General features: G+C 40.7%; 1 protein-coding gene across 1 annotated transcript in view; it reads left to right on the plus strand.

Moving 5' to 3' along the window:
- Positions 1-15987, plus strand: part of HECW1 (HECT, C2 and WW domain containing E3 ubiquitin protein ligase 1) — a 269616-nt gene extending 253629 nt beyond the window's left edge. Inside the window, exons 24-28 of the mRNA XM_026075287.1 lie at positions 674-803; positions 4476-4622; positions 5694-5808; positions 7060-7258; positions 15528-15987. Coding sequence (XP_025931072.1) covers positions 674-803; positions 4476-4622; positions 5694-5808; positions 7060-7258; positions 15528-15639 — 703 coding nt within the window. The 3' untranslated portion in view covers positions 15640-15987. The remainder of the gene's footprint in view (positions 1-673; positions 804-4475; positions 4623-5693; positions 5809-7059; positions 7259-15527) is intronic.
- The last annotated feature ends 209 nt before the right edge of the window (positions 15988-16196 follow it).

Below are 16196 nucleotides of genomic sequence, written 5' to 3' on the forward strand. Positions count from 1 at the left end.
TTAGAATGAATCCAAGCTAGCAAAGATATTTCTGTTAACAATCTTTAGAGTTCTTTAATGTGTATTTCATTTTCTTTTTTTAAATGAGTATTACTGGGATCCAAACAGTTGTATCTAGGTTTTACCTGAGCTGGCCAGTCCTGGAAATAGCCAGAAACTAGAGTCCTCCCTGCATCCTTATGCCACTTTGGGGGATTTTAAACCAGATAACTCATAACATCCACCTGCCCTTTCAGCAAGGAAGGCTAGCTCCTCCAAAATTTAGGCTGCCTGGTCTGCCTTCTGTCAGTCTTGTGAGCTCACCTCGAGGGTGACGGGTGCCTGGAAGCAGCCAGACACAGCATGGTGGGGCCCATCCACACTGAAGGTAAGCATGTGCTCTGAAGTGCAGGGCATCCTGAAGACTCATGTAAAATCAAGCCCCAGGGATGCCTTCCGACAGCAAACAGTGCAGAGAGCCAACAGAGTTGGACTCAAGCCCAGCCATGCAAAGCAGACACTTGCAGAACTGTTTAAGAGGGTCTGTGGAACAGGCTTTGATGTTAACAAAGCCAAGAAAACACAAGCTTTGTGTTGGGTCTTATCATAAATTTGTTCGTATTCTGACTAGTAAGTCATCCTGCCAGTAATGAGTCGTCTTTAGCTACATCTTTTTGTCTTGCCTCATGATCAGGCTGTGTGATTTAAGTGACTTGGAGTACCTGGATGAAGAGTTCCATCAGAGTTTGCAGTGGATGAAGGATAACAACATCACAGATATCCTGGATCTCACCTTCACAGTGAACGAGGAGGTGTTTGGACAGGTGAGCACACCTACGCAAAACATCTGAAAAACAAATTTGAGGCTGACAGAGATGAACATTGTTCTGTCAGAACAGATCCTTTAGCCTTTCAATAACATTTTCTTCTCCTATCTTCTGTTTCTTTCAAGCCATCTGTTTCATTGCAGATGGCTGTTCTTAGTTTCTATAATGTAAAATACCAGCCCCAGCTCCCCTGCAGGCCTGTTGAGCCACACACTGATGAACATGAGGAATTCCGTGAAGTGGAGTAGAGCTCTTCTCTCCAGGGTGTAGTTCACACAGATGTGGCATTCGGTGAATGCTAGCAATGTAACTTAAAGCTGATGAGACTGAAAGGATGGGGGTCGGGACGGAAGAAAAACATTCGGCAGGTGGTGAAAGACGCAGCAACTCTCATCACTATTTTGTCAGATATTTTCCTTTTAGGTTCTGTGTCTCTTCACCTGCCTTGCACCTAGGTAACATCTTGGTATGTACATCCAGTTATAATACTTTTTACCACTTACCTCTGTATTAGTCAGACAGATGATTCCCTTTAGCCTAGCTGATCTGGATAACTATGGCTTTAAGGAGGGAGCAACCCTGGCTTCAGTGCAGGCTGGAACCAGAATACATACCAGGGTCTCCTGTGGATTTTTTTGGCTTGCACCAAAGCCTTGGTCCGTTTCACAATTGTAACCTGTTCTACATTTAAAGAAAGGAGGGGGGAAAAAAAGGATAATTTTCAGTGAAGTTGATTTTGATGTATAAATAAAAATACATAGGGAGATTTGGAAGCATCTGCATGAAAACAGCCTCCAATAATGTGGGAGTGGGTGAGACCACCTTGACATAAGGAAGATCTGGCAAAGCCTTGGAAGGGACCAAAGCAATATTCAGGGAAAGCTTACAGACATCTGAGGAGATGCTAAAAGCTAGAGAGACTGAAGAACCAAGCTTGCCATGAACTACAGAAGCTCAAAGGATAGAAGTTAATCATTGCGTTAGCTGATGGATAGTGTCAAAGGGAGCAGAGATCAGCTGGAATATATGGACAGTGGTTCTTGTACCTCAAAAGCAAAGTTGACAGGAGCAGATTGCCCGGAGTGAAGGCCTGCAGAGGCAATGGAGAGCTGGACTAGTATCGGAGGGGAGGAACAGTGACCCTGAGAATAAATGGGCAGCTCAGCAATAAGGAGCTTGAAAGTAACAGAAAACAAGCAAGACTTCAGAGGATATTTTCAAAACTGAATTTAGTCTGCTTATACTGCAAATGGAGGCAAAGGAAAAAGGAAAGAGAAAAGGGTGTGAGGGATGAGCAGAGTCAAGATGGATGAAATCAAAAGGATGAGGAAGAAGAATTGAAGTAAGAAGCCTCTGTGGGAAAGATAGCACTATTTTTCACAGACCTAAATGCAGGGGGTTTTTTCTTGGCTTTGAGCTGAGAGTTTACATGACATTCAACTAACAGTGCAGCATTTTCCCTGGAAGGTATGGCTATATAAGACTAATGCATGAAGACAGACATAAACATGCAGATGTATTCACAAAGACAGATGAGACAAGTTTGTGTTTGCATTGGTAGACTACAAAGGTGAATAAGAATCTCAGTCTGAATTGCCCTGATGCATCTGAAGGTAACATTTGGCACGCTAATTACTGATTATACTCTTCACAAAGAAGAGAGACAATTTCATAGGAGTCTGTTAAGGAAGATAAGAGGTGGCTCCAAAGAGAAAAGAAAAAATAATCTGCTGTAGATACTGTGATGCTAAAGCAAAAGAACACTTCAAGACAGATTTTGATGCCAGCTTGCATGTTGTCTAGTACTTTGTAAGTACTAGACACTAACCTTGCTAGAATTAGTGATGGAAAAAAATGATTCTCACCATGAATTTAGAGTGTCAGAATCCAAGCGTCCTAAGTGAAAGTGAGATTTCCCCCCTCTCCTGAAATCTGCTAAGTGCTGACAGTAAAATACCCAAGAAATCACAATCACATTTTTTGCTCACAGAGGGATCCCAGTTGGAAATCCTTGCATGTCAAGAATATCTGACCATTTAAATGCTGTCTGAACACTGCTTTGCTGGGTACATATGCAAGCATAGATCACAGTGGGAGCTCTGCTAATATTTATAAAGCTGCATTTCAGGGGTTAGGTAAGGGAAACAAAAAGTAGCTCTTTGAGGAGCTATTTTGTAGATGGGTAACAGGCCTTTTCTCCTGCTTCACAATGACTTTATTATAAACCAGTCACTGCTTTCATCATTTCTTTCCTGCCTCATCTCTGGTTTGTGAATTCAGCTTTTAAACCTTTTGGGCCAAATCCTCTTTCATGATACATTTTTTTTATAGCATTTACTACAGAGGAGCACGAGTCTTATTGCCTACAGCTCCCTAGAGCACCCCTGTAATACCAAAAATATGATGTAGAACCAAGAGTCCCAAAGTCTTATTGGTGGGGACTGGATGCCAATATGAAGACTTTGCTTACAAGACCTGAGAGGTGGCAGTTGCTTGTTACCCTAAGTACTTTTGCATGCTTTTATGCACTAGAAAGTGTTCTTCCAGGCCTATATTAACTACCTCCAAGCCCTATATGTGGATGCCATGGCAATTGCTCCAGTCAGGCAGAAGGAGTGGGCTAGACTGGCCTGCAGTTTGGTAGACTGCATAAGGGCAGTCTATGGGAAAAATTATTCCATCAGGTTTGTTGAAATTGAGATCTAACATGGAGGTTTCAGGAAAACATTTTTATCTGGATGTTCTAAAGTAAAAATTAGTTATATTTACTCTGGAACATTTTCTTTTAGAGTTAAAATGTCTCCTTACTGCTCTAAACATAATTCTGAATTCCAGCTCACAGCTGTGATTTAAACTTATCTGAACAAAAAAGAAAAAGCAGTGACCCATTGTCATTGATTGGCTGCCTCCGAGTGTAGATCGTTAATTGTATTTGAAATTATACAGATAATGAGAATTTGAAGAAATCGGTCACCAACACATCTGGCTATTTATGGGAAGTCTTGCAGGAGATTCAGAACAATTGGACTTGAAGGCGTGCTTAAAGCTAGACAATGTTTAGTGGTGGTTCTTAACAGCTACATCTTGATGCTGCACAATCTTGAAGAGTGCAGTGTGGCAGCTTGGCCAGAGTCTTCCCCTCTGGAGGTGTTACTCTGTTGGTATAATGGCAATGCAGTGATTTACAGTTGGGAATTTAACCTGAACCAGCTGCAAATTCCTAAACCGTTCCATCCAGCCTTACTTGTTCTTACTGTTTCTCGACAAAGCTACAGATTAGGTGACTCACTGAGTGTTTCCTAATTCATGATGTTTCTATAGGTCCCTCAAGCAGAGTGACCTAAATATGCTCYGTATGCCATCTTTTGGGCTAATAAATAAATAGATAAATAATAATATGTGAATAGTAGAAATAATGAATATGTATTCATGTAGTTCATTTACTATTTATGCTAAACATCATTGTTATAGCAGCAGAAAACTGAAGAGGGTAGCAAAATCCCCTCATTATCCTTTGTGTTTGTACTACAAATCAATGAAGGGCCAGGACAGAATGAGAAATATGGCTGCTATATTTATTTTCCACTTACACTTTTAAAGCCCAACTTGAAATTTGAAACACGAAGTGATCCATACATTGCTACCCCATTATTTTTCTTTGTTCTGTAGGTGACAGAAAGAGAATTGAAATCTGGAGGGGCAAATATGGCAGTGACAGAAAAGAACAAAAAAGAGTACATAGAGAGAATGGTTAAGTGGCGAGTGGAACGAGGGGTTGTTCAGCAAACAGAGGCCCTGGTCCGTGGCTTCTACGAAGTAAGTAACAAACAATGCTCCCACCATCTTCCATTCATCATCTCAGTTTGATGACCCCATGGTTAAATTATGCTGCATCATCACCCTATGAAATGGCTAAAAAGGCACAGGTGGAAAGGATTGGAGCTCTGAAATCTGTAGCAGCCAGCAACCTTGGAGATGACATGTTAGCATTAAGGGAGAAAGGAAAGAAATGTGTATTGTCAATATGATAAAGCATGATGATGAAGAGGAAAAGGAAGCCACAGGTAGACCTGAGACACCATTAAGAAAGTTCACTAGTGTCCAATCCCATAGTAAGAAAAGTGGTGGTGTGAAAACTTTGCTTAACCCTGCAACAACAAACTAAAAGAACAAACTAAAGAATGGCAGGTTAGTTGGCTTATAGTCAACAAACTAAAAGAATGGGAATTCAGGAAAATGAAATGATAGATAACAAGCACACAGAACAGTACCGGTAGCTGATGGCACTGAGAAGTCATGCACAGACATTTACGAGGGGTGGGAGCCAGTTAGGGTGACTTTGTAGCTGAATAGAACTGGTCAGAGTTTTTGCTGTAGAATGGGATTGGCCAGGTGACTCCTTACAGTTTACAAAACTGTGCATGTGGTTCTCTAGCTTTTTCTCCTTGTGGATACTACAGACTGTTAAAACTTTTGTTTTCATGTGATGAAGAAGATGAACCTCTGCTGCAGCTTCAGTGGATGAAGACCTGAGGCTGCTGTGAACAACTGTAAACAAATTCCAATGTAAACAAAATATAAAAGAAATTCTCCATATTACAAATCCAGTGCCCATTTGACCATCAAAATCACTTGTCAGAACCGATGTAATGGTGAAGAATCTTCTGCGCAAACTATGTCTTGTCACTTGTATTGTTTTATTCTGGTCAAATCTCATGTGTCAGTATTGTTTGCAGCTCAAGACATCAGCAGAGGAGTGGAAGTTGTCCATCAGCATGCAGCCTTTGTCAGAATAGGGAGCTGGCCATCAGAGCCATAGGTTTATGAGACATTACATCTCCTTTATTTCCAGTCTGAAATTGTGCTAACAAGTGTTTTGTGTTCTAGGTTGTAGACTCCAGACTTGTCTCTGTTTTTGATGCCAGAGAACTGGAGCTGGTTATTGCTGGCACTGCAGAAATAGATCTCAATGACTGGCGTAACAACACAGAATATCGTGGAGGTAAACTGTCTGCTAATGCTTACTAATAGCTCAACTTTTTTCAGTCTAAATCATGAAAGACTTGGTCCATTTTTTCCTTCTGCCTTTCCTGAGGGAAATGCCTTATTTCATTCAGAAGGTTTTTGTGAAGAATAATTCATGGAACAAAATAAATAAGACCTCAGGATTTGATCAACAGGTTTAATAATACTGAAATTGCTTCTTCACAGATTTTACTTAGTCTCAATTTCTACTGACTTAACAGGAGTTTTAACTAGTAAGGACTGAAAAGAATCTGCAGTATTAGGTCTAAACGTTACTTACTTTGACTGTGAGTGAACTCCTGGCCTCACTGGAAATAGTAGCACTTGGCTTCAACAGGGAAGGGGATGGAAAAGCCAAATTCCACTGCTCCCAATTACACTTCAACAAAATAGAGATCTTTCTTAACCATCCCTCCACCTTAAATATGTCAGGTTGGATTCTTTCCCTTCTCCTCTAATGCTTGGCCTGTTTTTGCTTTAAATGCTGAGCATGATTTATCCAGGCTGTCTTGGATGATGGATAAATGTGAAATCCACCAGTTCTGCACTACAAAAGGAAAGTCCCTGAGGTTCAAATATCCTCCCCTGAAATACAAGGCATAAGTCTTTGGTGTTGACTGCCCAACCTTTGTGTTACCTTGAAATACTCAGCTAACCACAAGCAGGACTGGTCCCCCAAGTTATTTTCCTCCTCCTTTTCCCAGTAGTGCTACTGAGACAGATTTATCCTGGGTTTATGCTGGCTTTCACTAGCACGAATGAAGGCACAGAGTCCCTAAGGTGGGAAGTCTGCCAGGGAAGGACTTGCAGCAGCAAACTCCACTCCGTATGTTGGACACTAACACAACCCAGAAGAGAATGTATTTGGGAACCAGAAATTTTGCTTGTTAAGTCATCAGGATGCACACTGTGTGGGATTTCACTATTGGTCCTTTATATTTCATGCAGATAACCCCATGCTTGCAAAGGGATTTGTGAGAGGCCAAGGTACCTTGGATTTTAATTTGAGTTTTAGGGTTTCAGATGAGTTAGTCATCTTATAGTATCCAGAGATACTGCATAAGATTGGGGCTGTGACCTACCACTTGTCAAGAACAAGATATGTTGTTTGATCAAGATCTTTCCAGTAAGAAGAGCTGCTGTCCATGTTAGTGGGAATGTATTTAGATGTTACATTCACTGCTTAGAGGGTGTGAATTTAATTTTTCTCTCTTGCTTTTGTGTTTAGGTTACCATGATGGACACATAGTAATACGGTGGTTCTGGGCAGCAGTGGAGAGATTTAACAATGAACAGAGACTCCGGTTGTTGCAGTTTGTCACTGGAACATCAAGCGTGCCATATGAGGGCTTTGCAGCTCTCCGAGGGAGCAATGGGCTACGGCGCTTCTGTATAGAGAAATGGGGAAAAATAACATCCCTCCCAAGGTATGTCAAGACTAGGATAAAAAAAACAGTCGCTGTGAGAAAGATGAGCCTGGTACTTGGTTGCAGTGTCTCTTGCAGTGAATGATAATGAATACAATAAGGACATCCTAAAACTGCTGCAAAGAGACAAGTTTCAGCTTATTCTGTAATTGCATTCAGAGAAAAGCGGTTTCTTTTGCTGCCTTTTTGATTTGCAGGCTCAATTTGAACTACTTTGAATTTTGGGAAATGGTTAAGATACAAATTTTCCTAGATCTAAACCTAGTCTTCTTATATTTGATTCTGGATGAGATCCAGACCAGCAGGAGCCTGTCAGCTGTTCTGTTTTCTTTGCCTCCAAAATGCCAGTAAAAATACTTGTGAGGTTACAGAGCCATGAAAGCCAGATTCTGTTTCTGAGTTTTGGCCAGAGACCTGAGTGTAATCCTTTCATTTGCTCTGATGGTTCCACTTTTTCACCATGAGGAGGCTTAGTAAAGGGACTTCAGACCATGTGGTGATAATACCCAATTTGTTACATTTAGTTCAGTCAACCAACTAGGAGTAAATGAGCCATAATATCATGCAGAGTCAACAGACTTCAGAATGCCTCCCAAAGCAGGGATCATCTTCCTTTCTAAAATGAAGGGACTGGGGCACAGAGGGGTGGTCTGACTTACCTAAGGCTGCCCAAGAGAGTTGTGACACAGCCAACGATACATTCAGTTCTGGATTCTGCTCCAGCACTTTGTCTCTGACCAGCACTCATCCTTCCCCCCTGAACTTGGTTATCTTTTCTTGAATGCCCTTACAGCTGCCTGAGGCTCTACACCATCGAGATTACAATGCAGAGCATTCTTCATGGGGCTGCATCTGAGGGCCTCTAGGATACTTTTGCTAAGTGACCCTTTTACATAACATTTACCCTCCCGAAGGATGCTTTCCTCCTGCACTCCAAGGTCCTCGTTGCCTACTCACATTTGAATTATCCTCCTGGAAATGAACTGAAAGCCAAAGGAGCCTGAAACTCTCACCCCACTTGCATTTTGCAGCTTACCTGCCTGCATTCAGTTCCTCTGGTGACTCCCTCCAGGCCAGGGTTGGCTAGAATCAGGGCAAATCTTCCATAGATCTTCCCAGACCAGGCAAGCAAAAAGGCATTTTCAGAGATTCCCTTGGACTCTATCATTTGCTTGCAGCTGCAATYCAAAGGAGGCTAACTACTTTCATGGCACACTGCAAAATCTGTTCTGCCAGACCTTGTGGACATATTCAGACAGTCAATTAACCATGGGTCTGATCCAGTTTTCCAGTTATCTGCCATCTATGTTAAAACAGAAGCATGCTATAAGGAACAGACTTGAGAGGACCTCCAGAGCTCTCTGGAGAAGGAAAATCCAAATATGGTCAGCACCTTAGTCCAAGCACAAGCATGTTCAAGCCCATGTTTGTGCARTGGGGATGCACTGGAGCTGGGCCTGCACACCACATCAGCAGACTTTCTGAGCTCATATCTTATGTGGACTCYATTTAAGGTCAGGAAAAAGGAAGGGAGCATTTTTAAGGCATGGTTCATCCCACCTTAACACAGATTTTTAAAATAGCTCAGCTGAATCACACCTGGTATGTTCTGATTTATTTCCATCAACTATAAAGACTATACAGAAGGCTAGAGCCTACATGAGAGCTAGATGTAGGCATTGAGATTTAAAAGCAAGTGAAAACATGTAAGGTCAGTGAAGTAACTCATGCCCGCTGTACTTCAGCCAGCATAACAGCCAGGAATGAGGAAAGAAAGCCCAAGAGTTGGTTTGCTGTGATTAGGCTTGATCTTAGCTTTGCAACTTATATATAGTCTGGTTCTATATATTGGTTTCAGAGCTGACTGAGGGCATTCCTGCCTGTAGACAGGCAGAACCTCAAAGAGTGCAAGCTGCAGACGGCCCAGCATTTCTGCAGAGCTGTCTCTACACACCTTGCTGGGATGGGAAGGGGCAAGAGGGAAGGGTGGGCCTTGGAACAGGTACAGAAGATGCCCTGGACTGACTCATCCAGTTCTCAAAAGGTAATTGGCCTTCTTCTACTCTGCTTAACTTTCTTTTGTGAACCTAGGCATTACTTATGACCTAGATTCAGTTTGCCCCAAGATATTCACGCTAACAACTTTAGGTTTGTCTGCTGATCACTGAACTTGTTGCCCTGAAAGAGGCCTCTTTTCCAGGTGAAAGTTGTTAGCCCTTTTAGAAGTCTCAGAGCTCTGTGTTCATTTTAGCCAGGGGAAAAAGAAACAGCACTTGCTCATGGGGAATAAACACAGCTTGATCACTGTGAATTTATTACCTGTATTTTTATAAAATTATGGGGTGCTGCCAAGTATACACAGTGTTAAGAAATACATAAAACACACAGGCTAAACCTGGAGGCTCCCTAAATCCTTAGTTAAGCAACTAAATAAATGTTATTTTAAACTTTTTTTWAAAAAAAATGCCTGATCATGGATTCCTTGTGTTTATTTAGATTTAGTTATGTATTTATTTAGATTTAGAGGCTAAAAAAGTCATATGTCATATCCTGTAGACCTTTTGGCCCTATAATACACACTAACTTTAGCTGTTTAAAATAATCCACAACAAATTCCTGTCTCCCACTAACAATTCTTCCAATTTTACAGTGAGAGCTACCCTTGCTCCACATTTTCAAAGGTCTAGGGAAAAAAAAAAACAGCTTTCCCATATGCCTTAGCAATCATCAGATTTGGTCATTTATGTGCTTAGATATGGATTTTGGCCTAAGTTCTTAGGCCCACAGTAGATGTGATAACCTAAGAGATGTTATAGTAGATGTTTGCTTAAAGTTCCAGACACCTGATGCATCTGGCTTTCCTGCAGTCCAGGTAGAAGCTGGATCACTGGGGATATGTTAGTCTGGCCCTTGCATTTTCAGGTCTTTTACAAAGTATTGAGATAACTTTTAGTTGTGTCAGAAGAGCCCAGGACTCTTCCTATATTCTCTTACTCCTGCTCCAGACAGCTGATGTGGTTAGGAGACTCTCCCTTACGTCTTGTCCTAATGCTTTGGCGATGGAGTATGCAACCGCAATTTGCTTATAGTGAGCAAAGATGTGATGACACCTAATGACATAATAGCATAACCACTAATATGTAACACCTAGAGTGCTTCTTGAAAGCACTGTGGATAATCAAGTCTTTTTCAGGAAAGTTGAGAAGCCAGAAGGTTTATTCTAAGCTTATTGGTGCTCTTGTTTATCAGGAGCAGTTCTGCTACATGAAGATGGTAACAGTGGTGTAAAATGCTGATGCAGGACAAATAAGAATTAGATCACAATATTGGGTTATTTCTTGAGTCTGTTTGTACCAGACACATTATTCCTATCTGTATCTTCTCTGAGTGCACATACGTTAGAAAGTTAAAATAGTGCACATCTCAGAGATGCTGCTCAAATCCCAGATCTCCAGACCATGACCCTTAAGCAGGTACCAAAGAGACTGCCAAATTTACAATTTGTCAGTATGACTTATTCCAAACTGCTGTAGCATATCAGATGAAGTAACACTGAATAAGTAACAGGGTCAAACACTTGTTCATCAGGGTTGAGTTTTACTCTTCCTTTTTAATATGCAAAACTTTCTCTTGAAATAAAGGAATTACATATTTACTTCTTGTAACTGACCTGGCTTTCTACTCTCTAGTTGCCTGAGTAGGGATCTATGGAAAACTCTTCCAGCTATAGCCTCTTTTGAAGAAGGAAGCCTCTGTGCTTCTTTCCTGGGTCATGTAGATATTTAACACTAAACCAGTTTCAGCAGTAGTTTTACAAAAACTTATCCTTCATTCCCCACCAAATATTAATGAACAGACACTGATTTTCTACCTGGAATAACATAGCTTCATGCGATATTGTAGGAACAGAACTTCTGGCCTCAAACATGCATATTCAAAGAACCAGCAGTATTTTCTACTCAAGGTATAGGAGGAAACAGTTCCTTTTCTTAAAATTTCAGCCTGCAAAGTTCTTAATACCTACAATTGCCACTGTCCCATCTTCTGGTTGCACTCCACATGTGGACAGAACTCATGTCAGATCCAAGGGTAGTTCTGCTTGAGTAACAATTAAATAAGGATCTCAACATGTATCTCAGTGATTTAAATCACAATTGACACAATGAGGTCTTTTTTCCCCATCATTGCTGAGTTGTAACTACCCTTTCATCAAAAGAGATTTTCATTCAGCAGAGTGATATTAGTGATTACCAGCATACTGTCTGCAGGTTATGTATGATAAAAATTGTCAGTGCTAGTAAATATTTGATCTTTCATAGCAGAGTTCTGTCCCTATTAGATGATAAAATATTTAAACAGAAATCCCCAGAATCCCATATAGCAATTAAAAAAGATTGTGTGTGACTACGAAGAACTTTGTTCTCATCATTTCCTCCTTTCCCAGTGGAGTGTGTGTGTGCACGTGCTTTGCTGTCTTTTATCTTTCCTTATCTCCCTTCCTTCTTCTCTTTCCTCTTTTTTTCTCATATATAACAGAACTATCATCTACAAGTCCACATTCATCTATTAAGCAGTGGTTCCCAGACAGCATACAAGTGTTCCTTCTTACAAACCAAAGGAACAAAAGTAGATATCTGTGAGCCTTGAGGCTGACCCAAAGGGGGTTGTGGGTTTGTTTAAAGACAGCAAGGTGAAAAGGAGAAATGCACGGTTTCTGTCTGACTGGCATGATTACATCAAAATGCAAGTCTTACTTTAGTTGGCAGGTTCAAGCTATAAATTAGATAGGAGGGGATTCTGTGTTCTTTTACTGCCTTTGGACTCTCATCATTATGGGCATTAACAGAAGTGACAAGGAAAGAAGAATGCAAAAAGCTTAAAAGCTTAACACACAATTTTTAGAGAGAATTCTTAAAAGGAAAGACATAGCACTGTGAACTGTCAGCCAGATTAAAAATTCAGACCTACTAAAACTTCTGTGAGCAATAAAAGCAAGCTGCAAGGAAGGATGAAATTTTAAATGGTCCTTTTACTGCTTTACTTACCAGAGGATGAGGGCATATGAGGGTCAGAACTGGTTTACATGACTTTTTAGCTTGCATTTTCTTCTGGAGAAGCCAGAATGCTTTCCGTGAAAGCCCTTACCAATCTAATTCTTATTCCAGACCTCTCACTTCCTGAACACCTCTCAAATGTCAGCAGGTTCACATGGCTGGAGACTTAATTAAAGGAAGAAAGACTTTTCTGATTGCAATGACTGTTTCTTCTACTGCTGATGCAATGTTTTCACCCCAATATGTACAGCAAGCCCAGTACTACAAAACAGCATGTGTCTCCTGGAATATGCTTACTGCAGTCATTCCCACTGGGATCAGTAGTAGGAGGTCAACACCGTTCCAAACGAACTTACCCTGCTGTAGGACGAGGCACAGAGTTAGGTGATAGTAGATGTTACAGAAAATATCCTTGCCTCTTAATTGCCCTGTTTACTTCAGCATCATGCAGCATATGATATAAACAGACTAGAGGTTCAGCTAAGTGTCTTTGGTCCAGCTCAGAAAAGAAAGGTTTCAGCTTTTAATTGCAAGAGACAAAGGCTGTGCACAGCTGCACGGAGAGAGGGAACACTGAATGACAAGGGGGTCCCAATCATCCTTCTCTCTCAGACAAGGCAGAATATGTTGCTCAGTTACACAAGCAGACACCAACTGTGGCCTTTGCAGCAAAGAACCACTTGGGCTCATCGCAGAACGCATACCCGACAATTTTGCACATAAGTACCTAGCCGTGAGCAGGTTTCATTGGCTTCACTGGAGTTGCAGCAGATCTACATTTGTTTCCCAGAACAGAATTTGACCTCAGGTTTTGCCCTTTAGCCAGCAATATATTGTGTTTTGCATCTTGAGAAGGTAGAGTTGTTGACCTGCATAGTACTCCTGAAAATTAGTTTTCCTTTTTGATTTGATGGGACTTTTTGGAGTGAAGTGATTTTTTTGTATAAAGTTGTTGGACTAGAGAACACAAGAGCATTGCTTGGCAATATGCTTAAATGCTTCTAGACACGTTAACCTTTTCTTTCTTTCTTTGTAATTGTTTCTTCCCACAATAAACTCCTTTAGACCTTCTATAGAAGAGCCCACTTCTGTGAACCTTGTAATAGGAAAACAAATTCATCTTTAGTCTGAATTTGAGCCAGACCAAGAATGACTAACAATCAACAACATTGCAAGGTTGTTTCTTAGACAGTATGAAATGAGAAAGATGATGATCGGTCTCCTACTAGACGAATGTCTGCAAGAAAATAAACAGCAGAACCACTGGCTGTGGATATTTCGGCACTGCAAAATGCAGTGCAAGACGGAGATGTCTGAGATGCCATATTCTCACACAGTTAAACGTGCCCACAGTTGAATACCATGCAGAGATGTCACTTTGGGCTCAGTGTAGTTATGTTAGCACAATCCACACCAAAGCTGTTGTGACTATGCCACTCCCAGTTCTGGAGCTATACAGCTAAGCTGGGTGTCTCCAAATGGTGCTCTGTTGCCTTGGGTAAATATGTCCTGAATGGACTAAGAGAATCCTTGAGTTAATTAACTCCCAGTAGTTGATACGTGTTGGCAGTGGATTGGAGAAACAATTTACATTGCCAAAGATTACTGAGATAAACAATAAACAGTGCAGAGCTACTCATGGATAACACACATGATCTACCATGTTTAATTTCAAGAGATGTATTAAATAATTGCCTTATTTATGCACATTTTCCTCTAACTCACATGTGTTCCCAGCTGTTTCAACAAATTCTGTTTATTGTACACTCTCCCGGAGTGACCAGCTACCACTAACAAATTTTCATTCGGGAGGGGGAAAAAAAAGATGGTAAAAGCTCTCCTAATTGAAATAGAATGAAACTGTGAAAATTACATGCCTCTGGCTATTTCAATTGCCTGACTGCTTTTAATGATTCACCATAGGTGCTTGATAATTCTTTCCCTTCAAATACGCAAGTCTCAGGCCAGCCAGTCTACCAGTATCATGGGTGGCCTAAGAGATAACTAACAGGATTTCAAATAGTGTCCACTCTAAGATAGCTCTTCAGCTTCGGTACTGAAGAAGTAGCATTGTATTAAGGTAGGAGATAGAAGAGCTGGAAGTAAAACAACTTCCCTGCTTCTAACAATACCAAGGACCAGATGATTAGACATTGTTAGCCACTGAGGCTGTATTTCCTTCCATAGCGTTTTGTCAATTCACATTTATCAGAGGGAGCAAAAGGAAACAGAAATATTCCTTGCATCATGTAAACCTCAAGGTTGACTGAAAAATAATGTTAACCAAAGTGTGTCCCCTCTGTTGAATGAGCTCTATGTTTCTGAGTCAGTTTAAATGGATGAGCTGTTTGGGGCAGGGACTGTGTCTTTGTTCCATGTTTGCATAGCACCTCACATAGTGAAGTGGGATCCACATCTGAGTCTAATTGCTGCCATCAGTAAAGCTGCAACAAGGTGGAGGCAAGATTGGTTCCCATTCCAGGGGTTCCTGTGAAGATGCTGCCAACTGGGGGTAAATGTAATGACAGAATTGGGGGACAAGAGGGTCATCAAGTTGGCAGCTTGCTCTGGGAAGGAAATATTTTGCTTCTGCCTTGGCTACCACAAATAAATAATAACATTTAAAGGCCAAATTTGCAGCAGATGGCTTGCAGATGACTTACAGGAACATTTTTAGCAACCTTCCTTCTTCAGTTACTAGGATTCAAGATCCCTGAATGGTCTTTTTCCAGTCAGCCCTGTCTCATTATAAACACTTGTTGAGCTCATTCTGTCACTATAGTTCATCACATTATGGCTGTCCACTGGTGCAAAACTTATTAGCTACTCATGTTGGATGTACAGCTGAGTTGCATTTTGTGGAAAAACTCAAAGCAACCAAAATCAGAGCAGTGGCATTTTTGTCTCTGTCTGATCTCATATCACAGCTCCTCAGTGACCTCCAGCATACTTCTCCATGAAGATCCCTGCAGATCTCTGCAACATCTAATGGAGGGATAGCTTGTCTCTTCTGTTTGAAATATGCACGTGCATGCACACATATATTTCAGTACTTTCTGACTTTTGGCAATTTAAGAGTTTTACTTTAATACTTAGAATTTATTTTGATCTGTCTTAAGTGAGCTTGAGTGTCTTGAGTCTCACCAGGATTTTTTTTTCTCATTAGAGTGTTTATTTAGATTAAATTTAACATGCAGCATATTTTCCTTTTGCAGGGCACACACATGTTTCAACCGTTTGGATCTTCCACCTTATCCCTCATATTCTATGCTATATGAAAAGCTGTTGACAGCTGTTGAAGAAACTAGTACCTTTGGACTTGAATGAGGGAGTTCAGGCACTTCTGGTGTTTTTCTGGCTGATGATGTCACCTTTCCTTTCTGCCATCATTTGATCTTGGTTTCCCATGTTTTTATTTTTGAAAACAAAAAAAAAATCAAGATTGACAAAAGCTGTGCATGAAGAACTGCCGCTAAGATCTAACCTTCATGCTTTCATCCTCTGTTTCCAATGGACTGCTAGTCTGTATGCAATAGAAAAACAACTGTCTCAAGGTTTCTGTATATCTCTACATACCTCCATTAATAACAATGAAAATACAAATGCAAGTTATGCTACACTTGGCCAAATGTTAATAAATGTTTACTTCCACCTACATTGATTAAAAAATAAAAAAAAMCCCTCATCAAGCATTCCAAGCTTTTATATGCCCACATCTTCTAAATCAATCCACAGTCCATCTTACTTCTTAACAGACGAATCCAGTACTAGGAGCTGGTCAAATATATCTTTCATCCATCCTTGTTTTCCCTGTATATATTGTCCATCTGAGAGACAACTATGAGCAAAACTGAAATTTTTATATATGAACTTATGATCCACAT

The sequence above is a fragment of the Apteryx rowi genome, unplaced genomic scaffold (genome assembly GCF_003343035.1).
Source record: "Apteryx rowi isolate R43461 unplaced genomic scaffold, aptRow1 scaffold_400, whole genome shotgun sequence".
In the NCBI taxonomy this organism is placed as follows: Eukaryota; Metazoa; Chordata; class Aves; order Apterygiformes; family Apterygidae; genus Apteryx; species Apteryx rowi.